Source organism: Puma concolor, chromosome B3 (assembly GCF_028749965.1).
Source record: "Puma concolor isolate L17-30 chromosome B3, mPumCon1.1.hap2, whole genome shotgun sequence".
Lineage (NCBI taxonomy): Eukaryota > Metazoa > Chordata > Mammalia > Carnivora > Felidae > Puma > Puma concolor.
In genome coordinates, this window is record NC_141672.1 from 4,187,916 (window position 1) to 4,201,993 (window position 14,078).

Genomic DNA, 14,078 nt, shown 5'->3' on the forward strand with positions numbered 1-14,078 from the left:
GGAAGAAAACTGTAGTAGACATTTGAAATATTTGCTTTGTAGCTCAGGGAGTAATGATTCTCATTTTATCTTAAGTCACGTATTTATGTGGACAAATGTGTGTCTGATTCCTAATGTGGAAATACCTTCGTTTAGGTGATTCCCTATCATAAAAGTGAACAGAATTCAAACGGTTCCTCTCCTGTAGCTCAGTGAGGCTTCCTTGTAGGCAGTGGCCTGTGCATCTGAGGCCTTGAGTGTGAGTTATGGGCAAATGGGAAAGCACTGTGGTCCTACATCAGGGATTGTCATGTGTCAGGGATTGTCCCTGCCGGCTGTCATGTCTGCACCGTGTCAGGTAGTGTGACCCCCCCCCCACCTTACTATGGTTGCTGTAATTTGGGGGACTTGTCACTTGTGTTCTAATTATAGATTAGTCTCCTTACGTGAGGCTCACCTACCCATCAGGAAGGCAGGGCACACCTCACCTGCGGGTGCTGGCAGTTCCGCACTGCCCTTCTGGACTCTGAGCCGGGAACTCGGACCCAGGGTTCTGGAACTTGCCTTTCTGTGCCCCCTGAGAAGGTGCACGCTCTGTGAAGCTCTCCACGGTGCTCCAGGCCGCTTTAAAACCAGCCGGAACACTAGGGTCTCTGACGAAGTGCAGTGGGTTTTCATCAGGGAAGAGAGCAGTTTGAAACTCACAGTAGAATGTCTTGTCATAGCCGCGTGGCCTCCTGGCCTGGAGCCTGCAGTGCGCACTGGTCACGACACCGCCCACTGCACGCCGCGTCCTGGGCACTCTCCGGGCCTGTGTGCGCGCCCCCCTCCAGGCAGCCCCTCTGGAGGCGACCTGACTAGTAGGGTCTGCAGTGACACATGCTCCTCTGCCGAGGGCTCAGGGGCCTTCAAACAGGGCAGTGTCAGCTCCAGAGAAGCTGGCAGCCCGGCCAGAGGCCTCGGTCCCCACCCCGTGCAAGGCCTGGACCCCACCTGGGCTTGGGGTGACCCGTCTTCCTCCCTTTTCCCCTGACTGGTTTGTGGATTTTTGTCTCCCCATCATAATTTATCCCAGGTACATGGAAGAATCTAGGTAAGTTAGAACTAAATAAATTTGCAGTCATGGAGCATGAATTAAATTCTTTCTCCTCTGTTTTGCTTAGCCGACTCGACCTCCTTTCTCCTTTCTGCCAGTAGTTAGTTCTATATTTTTAAGACACATCTCATTAAAAAGGGGGGAAGCATTTAGAATTTTTGCTTAAAGTGGGATTTTACTGTTATTTTATTATATTTTATTTTATTTTTACTGTTGTTTTAAATTAATTTTAAATTAATTGACTGAAATAATTGACTGAAAATCGCAACTTCTGTTTCAGTCACTGTGCCCCAGGCTTTGAGGTGGGAGAGCTTTATGTTTACCAGAAATGTGCACAAGTGAATTAAATGTTTGATGATAGTTTCTGATTAAGACAAGAAAAACATTTTTAAAAACCTGATTTCTTCTTCAGTGACAGAAAATCTGGTTCTCTTGCACTAATATGTGAACTTATGGACATGAATATTTATGAGCTAATACGAGGTACGTAGAATAATTTGCAAGCTAACCTAAGATCTTCTTCTAAAGCCTGTCGTTCACGTGTACTTTGTTTCAGTTCTCAAAATCCTCAGTCACCTCTTGGGAGGTATTCTTCTGTCAGTCTCGTCTCCTCAACACAGGGCGGTCAGTGACAAGTAAAGCCATCTAGGTCCAGGCTGGCAGGTGACACGGGTGCTCAGGCCTTCCTCACCTCAGGTCCCTGCAGGGGGCGCTGTGCCGCTCCAAAGTCACTCTGGTGGCTCTGCTCAACATAAGGCAAGGCTTGTCCCCCAAGATCCTCCCTCAGCCGAGAGACGACCACCTTCTATTCAGATCCTTATAAAGTCTTTCTCCCGCGTTACAGGATGCTCATTTATTCACTTTCCCCTGAACGGCAGAGCTCTGTTCGGGAAAGCACAGCGCCCGAGCCGGCCTCAGTCAGGGCTGGTTTGGGAGGCTGATAGGGGGCACCTGAAGGAACACGGAGGCAGATGTTGGCCCACGTTCAGCAAATATCCCTGGGGGTCTGACTGCACAGTTGCGTTAGATGTCAGGACAAATGAGCCTCGTGGCTGTCCCTGAGAAAGCACAGAAAGCGTGGTATCTTACCGACCGATCACGCGGTGCCGATCGGACGAATGAAAGCAGATTTGCCTTGTGTTATGTGAGTGACTGTTTGTGGCTTGAAAGAACCATTTAAAAACTGCTGTATTATCTTAAGCCAGGCCAAAGGTGGTATGGAAGGTGTCATGTGGCATTTTTGAGATCAAGAAGCTATTTTTGTGATGAGGGTGACCCTGGTGTGGAAGAAGCACATGAAGAGTCGGAATAAAATGGTGATGAAGTCAGAATGTGGGGAAAAGCGTCATCATCAAATTAGTGGGTCCTCTAGCGATTTGAAATGTGTGCTTTAGTAGCTCACTAATAAAATAAATAGTAGAAATAGGCAAGCTTTTCTACACCCACAGAAGTTGATGAAGAGCTTTTGGATCTTTTCGAGAAAGTGGGAGATCGCCTTTTGTCTGGGCATGTATGATATTTCCTATGTTACAAACCTTGTGTATTTTATTCATAGGTAAGCCCATCCCCTCGGGGACCTGTTTCATTGCGTTTTGAGTACAGTGCTAACAAGGTTGCCAGGTTTCTCAGTATAGAACCCATTCGGAATAGAGCCATTGGCTAGAAGGAGCTTCTAGAATTCGGCCCACCAGCAGTAACGGGAAGCGACAGGTGACAGTCCTACAATGGGGGATGAAACTGAAAATCTAAAACGGGAGGACAACCACAGCAGCGCCCCCGCGGATGAGCGCAGTCTGGGCAGCCGGAAGACCCCAGACGCCCCAAGACGGGTTAGAGAACGCGCAGCCGCGGGCTGGACTGCGGTAAGCCTACCGCGCCGGTAAACGTGATGGAAACAGCAGGAAAGTGAAGAAAAGATTTAAAAAAGGTTCCCAGTTAAAGGATTACAATAGAGGAGAGTTTTACTTTCAAAGAGTAAACCTTATTGATCTGGAAACGTCGCTTGCTAAGCATCGATGCCAAATAGTCTGGATCCATGAGGTGTTGCTCAGGATTACATTTTCTCCTACGTCCTGTGGGATGTGGATTGTTTACTCTGCTTCTCCCCGTACATCTGTCTGCCAGAGTGTCAGGACAGGGTCCCCAGTACAGTCAAGACAAACAACCACCAAACTTCATTATTTCATTATGTGAGCCAACATTTTGCTTTTTTTTCTTATTAAAAAAATTTTTTTAATGTTTATTTTCGAGACAGTGAAAGAGAGACAGTGCGAGCGGGGGAGGGGCAGAGAGAGAGGGAGACACAGAATCCAAAGCAGACTCCAGGCTCTGAACTGTCAGCACACAGCCCAACACAGGGCTTGAACTCATGGACTGCAAGATCATGACCTGAGCGGAAGTCGGATGCTTAACCGACTGAGCCTCCCAGGTGCCCCTGATTATCCCCATTTTAAAGATGGAGAAATGGAGGCACGGGGAGATAAGTACCTTGTCCGAGGTTATGGACATGTGGTAGACACGGAGTTTGGACTCAGCCTGTTCCAGAGTGCGTGTTCTCAGCCACCACACATCCAGCCTCTTGACAACCCTCTTTGGTTGGCACTGTTATCATCTACACTTTACGGACAAGGAGACCGAGGTTTCAAGGATTAAGTGATAACCACCACACCCCACTGCTCCTCTGGGTCTCTACTGCTGGCCCCAGCTCAGTGCCTCAAATGAATGGGCGCCTGCTAACAATTTGTTGTTATTGATGGTCACAGTGGTTTATTGAAACCTGAATCGGTCACGAAAGCTTTTTCTACTAGAGTGACAATTCATTTTACTGAAATGACTGCTCTCCTGGATGATGAGAATGTTGAGTAGCACCGTCAGATGCGGAAGACCCAGTTAATGGCACAAGAGAAGAATCGCCCAGTCTTGGCTGGATTGTCTGCTTATATGCACGGCAGCGTGCAAGGTCGGGCAGAGGTAGAGGAGAAGAACAGAAGATGCTTTTTTGATAAACAGTGTAGAGTCTGTTGAAGAGAGAAGAGAAACTATATGAAAGTCAAAATCATTAGAGGCGAATTGCTGGGGAAATTTTCTCTTTACCCAGTAGGTGTCAGATGAGGCGGAGATGACTGGGCTTTACCCGGAAGATTGGGGGAAGTAGGCAAATGCAGGCGAGGGTGTCTCATTCACTGCTACATGCTATGCACTGCTCTGGAGGTGGACCCAGTGGGGAACATGACAGACACGGTCCCATCCACGTGGGCTCACGCTCAGGAAGACGGAAACACTGAACAAGTAAAGAAATGATCAAGAAGGAGATCAAGACAGGATAAGTGTTACGAGTGAATAAAACAGGTCCCATGTGAGATTGATGGGGACAGAGTGTTCCAGACAGAGACAAGTAGTGCAAAGGTCCTGAGGCCACTGTGAGGTTAGGAGGCCAGTGTGGCTGGAGCACTAGGAAGGAAGTTAGAAATGAGGTACGTAGGGGCCAGGAGGCAGGGAGGGCCGGGGTAAGAATTCACATCATTCTAAGTTCAGTGGGAAGCATTAGTGGGTTTTAAGTGTTTATTTAATTTTGAGAGAGAGAGAGAGCAAGCAAGCACGAGAGGGGCAGAGAGAGGGGGAGAGAATCCCAAGCAGTCTCCATGCTATCAGCGCAGAGCCGACATGGGGCTCAATCCCACGAACTGCGAGATCATGACTTGAGCCAAAATCAAGAGCCGGACACTCAATCGACCGAGCCACCTCGGCGTCCCACATTGACGGGTTTTAAAGCAGGGAAGAAGCATCTTTTGATTGGGGTTTAGACCAGTGTTTCTAAAACTATAGTCGAAGACCGGTTGTTTGTTCGTTTGCTTTTTCCCAATGTGTTGTGGACTGGACTTTTGTAAAATACATAAAAATTAATTACCGGAAAAACAGTCATGTGCTTGGATGTCACAGCGGCGTTGAATTGCTGTACAAGTTTCCGGTCACTCTTAGTTTTTTGCTGTCTCCTCCTAAACCAGAGACAAACAGCCCCCGGACTGGTATCAGTTCAGACTGTGCTTTTTAGAAGCACTTTTCTGGATGCTGTTTAAAGAATGAACGGGCCACCAGAGGATGTACCGGTCGTCCCTTCCCATTGCAGACAGCAGCCTCTGTTCTGGCCAGTGTAACCCCAGGGGACCCAAGTGACACGGATGGCTCCGCAGAGTTGCCGGGAGGACTGAAGAAACGCTCGGGGCGTGGCCTCCAGGGAGGAGCTCCCAAAAAACGACTCTGCAGGATTGGGCTGCCCCGGGTGCTGCTGCCTCTGCCACAGACAGGATGCCCCAAACGAAGGAGCTCCGGGCTCCGGGCTCTAGAACCAGGCCACCTTTGCCCGGGCAGGAGGCGCCCTCCGCCAAGATCCGCACTCAGAGCGGATGCTCTCCCTCCTCTCGTCTGTCTCTGGAACTCGGGCCTGAGTCCTCTTCCTCGAGCGGTCTGGTCCGACGGATGCAGAAGCCAGTCACATCTGGAAGTCCCAGCCACGAGCGTGCCTGGCCCGCGAGGTGGCGGTTGGGATGGGTCTGCGTTGTGGTGGGGAGACGGGCAAAGAGATGGTAAAGGTATTGTGCCCGCTGCTCCCTTGGAAAGAACTGTCACGGAGCTGTCCACGCGGGGAGGGCGTAGCTGGCGCCCCGGGGCACCAGCCACACCGCGGGCCATCCTGCCATCCTGGCTGGTTTATTCGGGCGCACTGTGCTTATGGCGCCGGACATCTGCCACCTGCAGCAGGGGAGGGCTGTCTTGGAGTTTATAAGGAAAGACTGGATAAGACTATAACCTGGTTATGGAGGCATCTATTATTTTGTTATTTTTTTAAGTTTTTATTTATTTAGCTCATCTCTGCACCCACGTGGGGCTCGAACTCACAGCCCCAAGATCAAGAGTGGCATGCTTTTCTGCCCAAGCCAGCCAGGCGCCCCTAGGGGCATCTAGGATCTTAATGCATTGTATCTGATTCTGTTCTTGTTCTTGTTCTTGTTCTTCTCCTTCTTCTTTTTTAAACTGTTTGAAGTTAAATGACCGTGCTTTTGTGAGTGGCTACCGCCCTCCGGTGCCCGCCTGGAGCTGTGGGTGGCTGCTCCTTCACCTTGCCTTGCCCCCTCTGTCGCAGCTCCCTCCTGTCTCCTTGATCTCCCACGTGACGCCTGACATGCGTCCGCTCCCCTGGTGCTTGTCCGACTGTCCGCCAGGGCATTTGCTCTCTGGCGGTGGGGCCCTTGCCGGCTCCGTCACGGGTGTCCTCTCAGCGCCCGGCCCTGTTTCCGGTGTGGCTCGGTGTGTCGTCCACCTGGGTGACGTTCACAGGCACTGAGTGTCGTAGGTTGTTATTGCCAGGAGCACGTGCCGCGCGGCTCGTGTGCGGCTCGTTCACACACAGAAGAGACGGTTTATTGTGAAACCTCGGATTTCCTGCAGGAAGCTCAGTCAGGCCTCTTGGGAGGTGGGGCCAGGAAAGGTCCGGCTGCCAAGGCCGCCGCTGACCGTCTCGGAGCCACGTGGTCCTCTGCCCCTCCTCCTCTGCGTGTCCCTCTCCTCTTGGCAGACTTGGCCACTCAGACCCTGAGACCCTCCACCGGCGGCAGACGGGCCAGGCCCAGAAAGCCGAGTCATTGGCCACCTCCCGGAGTGCCGGCTGTTCCAGGTCCGGTGAGCTGGCCTTGTCCCCTTAGGGTCATGCCTTTTATTTTTTAATTTTTTTCTTAACATTTATTTATTTTTGAGAGAAAGAGAGACAGAGCACGAGCAGGGGAAGGGAAAAGAGAGAGGGAGGCACAGAATCCGAAGCAAGCTCCATCCGAGCTGTCAGCACAGAGCCCGACGCGGGGCTCAAGCTCATGAGCTGTGAGATCATGACCTGGGCCGAAGTCGGACGCTCAACCGACTGAGCCACCCACGCGCCCCAGGGTTATACCTTTTAGAGGCTGTGGGTGGGGCAGGGACCTTGAAATAAATCCGTGACGTTGGGGAATGAACCAAGTGGGAAAGAGCAAGACAGGTTCGATTTGACTGCAAACATAGCATCACAGTTCCACGAACAGCTTGGGCGGTGTGCCTTATTATGATTCTTATTAAGAACTACTTTGCCTGACGTTACAGTGTCAGATCAATTCAGTTGTATTTTTATACTTCATTGATCTGACCCACTGATTGTAAGACGCAGAATTTTTAGAGGAAACGTTGCCTACCAACTGTGACACGTAGCTTTCTTATCTACTCAGAGCAGTTTTAGTTCTGTGCTTACTAAAAGAGCTCTTGGGATCTATTTAGACTTTCCCGCGTATATAAAAAGGAAAGTTGTAGTGAAGTAGATCTGTTTTGGCATTCCTAACACTTCCTTGAAACATTCTGACACCGTGATCGACGCCTTTGTTTTCCTTAAGCTCTCGGTCTCTATGCCATTCAGACAGGGTGTGAGTGATACCGCATTTTTGTCTCCTGAATTTTCTTCCAAGCCCATGTCACCGTCCTGTTAGTTGTGATGCTGTTGCTTCTGGGAAGCGTGGCTCCAGTTGTGGCTGTGCGGACACAGCACAGGTGTCCCCTGTCCTGTGTATTTAACGATGGTGGGTCCAGGTCAGGCCCGTGAGCCTCGGTCCTTGTCTGTGAAATAGGAATAAACCTAGAGTCTCTTGGGATTGTTGTGAGGAGCAGATAAGATAACGTGCTGCGTTTAGGGCAGGGGCCACTGCACAGTCTTCAGTAAACACGGATCGCCGTCATCCGCATCGTCACGATCACGTTAGCACCGCGTAGTGTGCGTGCATCTGACCCTCCCACCCCAGGCGCTTGCCTCCCTTGTAGAGGCGAGGAGGCGGGATTCCACAGAAGTTCCAGCACTTGCTTAAGATGAGCCGGGCAGAACTAGGGGGCTCATCCTTGCGTTTTGCCAGGGATGGTTCGGGCTCCGCCGAGTCCGACATCCCACCTGCTACCCGGGGCATTTGCCCGTGCCCTGCTGGACCCCGCCACGTGCCTCCAAGCCTGGCCGGGATAGCCAGGCACAGGCCGGCGGATGGGGTCTCTTGTGGGACGGGGTGTGTGCGCCATATTCTGTTACGACGCGGACTATCCTGGTGGCCGTGTTCCTTCCGCTCGTAGCGGCAGCGAATGCCAGAGTTTATTATTGTGCTCACAGAAACACTTTCTACAGTATTGATATAGTATATGACACTCTTTAGAGTGTTTTTTTAGAGTTTGTTTTGAGAGAGAGAGAATCTGAAATGGGCTCTGTGCTATTAGTGGGGCTCAAACTCACGAACTGTGAGATCATGACCTGAGCCAAAATCAGCTGCTTAACCGACTGAGCCATCCCGGCGCCCCCTTTAGAATCTTCTTAATGAGGATATTTGGATAAAAAAAAAAAACAACTGGCAAAAATGAACTCGGTCGGGACAGCGCGGTGTGTTTGTTGGTGGTCAGTAAGGCTCCCACGGGAATTTCCGAGTGGTTTATTAATTGTACCATCTCCGTTTGTTTCAAGATGTTTGAGAACAAGAATCTGTTAGGAACCCAATACAGTCTCGGGCCTGGAAGGTTTAGGATCTTGTTTTTGAAAAACCGTTGTAGAGAATGGATAGTCAGCCTGCTCCTGGTCAAGGGGGTGGACTCTGATGGTTCCGAGCACCATCCCACTCCCACGGTTCACGCTGCGCCTCCCTCCCTCAGGAGGCCCCTTAGGTAGGCGGGGATTCTCATAGCGGGGTGGGGGGCAGGGCTATGAATGGTGGTGGCCGGGGGACAATGAGGAAAGGGAGGGTGAGCCCCTAAAGAGGGCTCTTCTGCTGGGGGCTGAGGGCAGCCGAGAAATGCAGATTCCTGGCCCATGTCTCTGGTTTTGAGATTCATTAGGTCTGGGTTTGGAGCTGTGAGTCGCCATTTTAAAGCATCCCTAGGTGATTATGAAGATGCGGTGGGTTAGACTTTCCCTAAAAGATTCCACTTTGCTGAGGGCGAGTTCGGATAACTGTCCTGACAAGTTTATGCTGGAAGATCTGGGCGTGTGGGCGAGGCTGGAAGGGAGCTCCCGGGAACAGAACCGCATGAGCACAGGTGTGTAGCAGGAGAGTGAGGCAGGGACACAAGCATCTGCAGGTGAATTTGGCTGGCTGGGGCGTTCGGTAAGCAAGAGGGGTGTGGTAGAGTGTGGTTCCCGAAGTGAGGACCCAGACCTGGCAGCTGCACCTGAGAGCATGTTCAGAAGGCAGTTTTTGGGGGCCCCACCACCCACCTGCTGAACCTAGGGGTGGGGTGGGGGGCATTCTGTGTCTTCACAGGCCCCCGGGGTATTCAGATCCTCCTGAAGCCTGGAGGCCCCTGGTTGGGAGGGTAGGGGGTCCTGAGTGCCAAGCTAATTCAGTGGGCTGTGAGAGCCCCCCCCCCCCCCAGGACGAGAACTAAATTTCAGGAAGCTTCATCCAGTAGCACATGTGATGAAGAACGGAAATGTTGCTTTCTTTTCATCTTCATACAGCTAAGAATTTAATATAAAGTTACAGAATTACTCAAGCTAGGGGAAGACGACTAAGTCTTAGTTTAATTCTTTTAAACTCTAGAAAGTGGGTGATAAATTATGTGAAACAGAATAAACAGGTTACAATATTATATGAAAGAATTAATTGTACTTAGACATTTTGTAATTTAAATTACTTTCTATTAGCATAAACATTTTTGTCTAGTTATGAGAGAAAAAGAATAAATTTATTTGACATTAGAAATGGCAAACTTAAGACCAAAAATGTCAAATGGGATGTGTGCTCACGGAGGGAAAGTGGTTTTCTGGATTGTTAGGCCGGAGCAGTCGTGTTTCAGATTTAAAACTTAACGAGGGGTGCCTGGATGGCTTGGTCTTAAGAGTCTGACTCCTTATTTTGGCTCAGGTCATGATCTCAGGGTTCTTGAGTTCGAGCCCTGCATCAGGCTCTGTGCCTGCTTGGGATATTCTCTCTCTCTCTCTCTCTCTCCCCCAAAATAAATAAATATTTAAAATAAAACTTAAAACATACACTTTTGAAATTGAAATCAAGTAAAATGTGACATCCTCTGGACCAAGGATAACTGATGCTGGCGTGCGTGTGGTATTAAGAGTTGTAGAACATAAAACCTGCCGGCAGGCCTGGTGAGCAGGTGCGTGGACGGCCTGAGCGGGCTGGGGCCACACCGCAGGCCTAGTGAGCAGGTGTGTGGACGGCCTGAGCAGGCTGGGGCCACAACACAGGCCTGGTGAGCAGGTGCGTGGACGGCCTGAGCAGGCTGGGGCCACAACACAGGCCTGGTGAGCAGGTGCGTGGACGGCCTGAGCGGGCTGGGGCCACACCGCAGGCCTAGTGAGCAGGTGTGTGGACGGCCTGAGCGGGCTGGGGCCACACCGCAGGCCTGGTGAGCAGGTGCGTGGACAGCCGAGCGGGCTGGGGCAGCGGAGCTGTGCCAGGAGACACCAGATGATGGCTGCTCTTTGTCAGAGAAGAGTGCGCTATGAAATTCAAAGCAGTCGTGGGTCTTGGATTAAAAACGCGCTTCTGTTGAACTGAGATCTCTCCCCCTATAAAATGGAAATCTCCGTTCAGACCGGAAGCCGAGGAAAACACTGGAGTTTCAAGCGACCCCTGACACCTCACAGTCGGCATGGGGGAGAGCGTGTCCTGGAAGGCCCACCCGGGAGGCTCGGCCCCGGGGGTATCAGACCAAACTACTGTGCTGCTTATTGCTTGGTTCTGTTCTTGCAGTAACCAGAATGCGTGCATGCAGGGTTTCCCATGAAATCATGCCCACGAGTAGAATTTTGAGCGGTGCGTTTCCTATGTACGCTCTGTACTTCTGGAAATTACTTCAGGTTATTTGTTGGATTTTCATACATCATTGAATAAAATGGTGGGATTCTATTTTTGTCTTCAAGAAGTGAGGTATGTACCGTTGGTAACCGTCTTTGGCTACTTCCTTGGCCGCGCAGGGAGAAGACACCCATTACCGGAGAAGAGAATTACATGCTATATGTACCAGTTATGTAAATCCCTTGATCACATGCACAGGTACGCTCTTGGGGACTTGGCAGCTCTCAGATTAAGGAAATGTTATCAACATTCATTTAAAAGCACCATGTAAAAGAATTTGAATGAGGTGCAACTAATTCTATCCTTCCTTTTATATTGCATGCAGAAATGGAATATTTCACAGAGATGTAAAACCAGAAAATATATTAATAAAGGTAAGAACTTCTATATGAAAAACTGATCTCAGGATAAACGTAGAATGTGAAACCTTTTTACTAGATAGGCTTTCAGCCCCAGATACCTGGGCACCATGTTATGTTTTGTTTTGTTTTGTTTTGCTCCCAGTTTGGAAAAAATGGTTTGTTTAATAAGTGCCATCAATGTAACCATACATCTGGAAGGAAGAAATCTTAGGCACTCTTACTATATGCAAAAATAAACCTCCAGGGGCCGCCGGCTGGCTCAGTCGGTAGAACATGGGACTCTTGATCTCAGAGTCGTGAATTCGAGCCCCACGTTGGGCGTAGAGATTACTTAAAAAAAATTGGACCACCAACCAGGCATGTCATAGTCAAATTCACAAAATACTCAGGCAAGGAAAGAATCATGAAAGCAGCAAGGGAAAAACGTCCTTAACCTACACGGAAAGACAGAGCAGGTTCACAGCAGACCTCTCCACAGCAACTTGGCAGGCCAGAAAGGAGTGGCCGGATATATTCAGTGTACTGAATTGGAAAAATATGCAGCCAAGAATTCTTTATCCAGCAAGGCTGTCATTCAAAATAGGAGAGGGGCACCTGGGTGGCTCAGTCGGTTACGCGTCCGACTTCGGCTCAGGTCATGATCTCGCGGTCCGTGAGTTCGAGCCCCGCGTCGGGCTCTGTGCAGACAGCTTAGAGCCTGGAGCCTGTTTCAGATTCTGTGTCTCCCTCTCTCTCTGCCCTTCCCCTGCTCATGCTCTGTCTCTCTCTGTCTCAGAAATAAATAAACATTAAAAAAATTAAAAAAAAGAGAGATTAAAAGTTTCCCAAACAAAAATTAAAGGAGTTCATGACCACTAAACCAGCCCTGCAAAAATTTTAAAGGGGGCTCTCTGAGGGGAAAAAAGACACATACATACATACATACATACATACATACATACATACATACATACATACCAAAAGCAACAAAGACTAGAAAGGACCAGAGAACACCACTAGAAACTCCCAACTATACAAGCAACATAATGGCAATAAATTCATATCTTTCAGTACTCACCCCAAACGTTAGTGGACTCAATGCCCCAATCAAAAGACATAGGGTAACAATGGATAAGAAAACAAGATCCATCTATATGCTGTTTACAAGAGACCCACTTTAGACCTAAAGACACCTTCAGATTGAAAATAAGGGGATGGAGAACCATCTATCATGCTAATGGTTGACAAAAGAAAGCCAGAGTAGCCATACTTACATCAGACAATCTAGACTTTAAAATAAAGACTGTATCAAGAGATGCAGAAGGGCATTATATCATAATCGAGGGGTGTATCCACCAAGAAGACCTAACAGTTGTAAACATTTATGCACCAAATGTGAGAGCACCCAAATATATAAATCAATTAATCACAAACATAAACTCATCGATAGTAATACCATAATACTGGGAGACTTCAACACCCCACTCACAGCAATGGACAGATCATCTAATCAAAAAATCAACAAGGAAACAATGGCTTTGAATGACACACTGGACCAGATGGACTTAACAGATATATTCAGAACATTTCATCCTAAAGCAGCAGACTATACATTCTTCTCCAGTGCACATGGAACGTTCTCCAGAATAGACCACATAGTGGGACACAGATCAGCCCTCAACAAGTACAAAAAGATCGAGATCATACTGTGCATATTTTCAGACCATGACATTATGAAACTCAAAATCAACCACAAGAAAAAATTTGGAAAGGTAACAAATACTTGGAGACTAAAGAACATCCTACTAAAGAATGAATGGGCTAACCAAGAAGTTAAAGAGGAAGTTAAAAAGTATATGGAAGTCAATGAAAATGATAACACCACAACCCAAAACCTCTGGGATGCAGCAAAGGTGGTCATAAGAGGAAAGTATATAGCAATCCAGGCCTTCCTAAAGAAGGAAGAAAGATCTCAGATACACAACCTAACCTTACACCTTAAGGAGATGGAAAAAAAAAAAAACTGGGGCACCTGGGTGGCTCAGTCAGTTAAGCGTCCGACTTCAGCTCAGGTCACGATCTCACGGTCCGTGGGTTCAAGCCCCGCGTGGGACTCTGGGCTGATGGCTCAGAGCCTGGAGCCTGCTTCCAATTCTGTGTCTCCCTCTCTCTCTGCCCCTCCCCCGTTCATGCTCTGTCTCTGTCTGTCTCAAAAATAAATGTTAAAAAAAAAAATTAAAAAAAAAAAGGAGATGGGAAAAAACAAAACAAAACAGCAAATAAAAGCCAAAACCAGGGCGCCTGGGTGGCGCAGTCGGTTAAGCGTCCGACTTCAGCCAGGTCACGATCTCGCGGTCCGGGAGTTCGAGCCCCGCGTCGGGCTCTGGGCTGATGGCTCAGAGCCTGGAGCCTGTTTCCGATTCTGTGTCTCCCTCTCTCTCTGCCCCTCCCCCGTTCATGCTCTGTCTCTTTCTGTCCCCCCAAAAATAAATAAAACGTTGAAAAAAAAATTAAAAAAAAAAAAAAAAGCCAAAACCAGCAGAAGACAGGAAATAATAAAGATTGGAGCAGAAATCAATGCTATCGAAACAAACAAACAAAAAAAACCAGTAGAACAGATCAATGAAACCAGAAGCTGGTTCTTTGAAAGAATTAACAAAATTGATAAATCCCTAGCCAGTTTGATCAAAAAGAAAAAGGATAGGACCCAAATAAATAAAATCAAGAATGAAAGAGGAGAGATCACAACCAGCACAGCAGAAATAAAAACAATAATAAAAGAATATTATGAGCAATCATATGCTA

General features: G+C 48.6%; 1 protein-coding gene across 2 annotated transcripts in view; it reads left to right on the top strand.

The window, feature by feature from the left end:
* MOK (MOK protein kinase) overlaps nucleotides 1-14,078 on the top strand; it is a 71,468-nt gene that overhangs the window by 36,583 nt on the left and 20,807 nt on the right. For both annotated transcript variants that reach the window (XM_086708781.1, XM_086708780.1), the window contains exons 3-5: nucleotides 1,488-1,558; nucleotides 11,052-11,130; nucleotides 11,258-11,306. In XM_086708781.1, coding sequence (XP_086564907.1) covers nucleotides 1,488-1,558; nucleotides 11,052-11,130; nucleotides 11,258-11,306 — 199 coding nt within the window. The remainder of the gene's footprint in view (nucleotides 1-1,487; nucleotides 1,559-11,051; nucleotides 11,131-11,257; nucleotides 11,307-14,078) is intronic.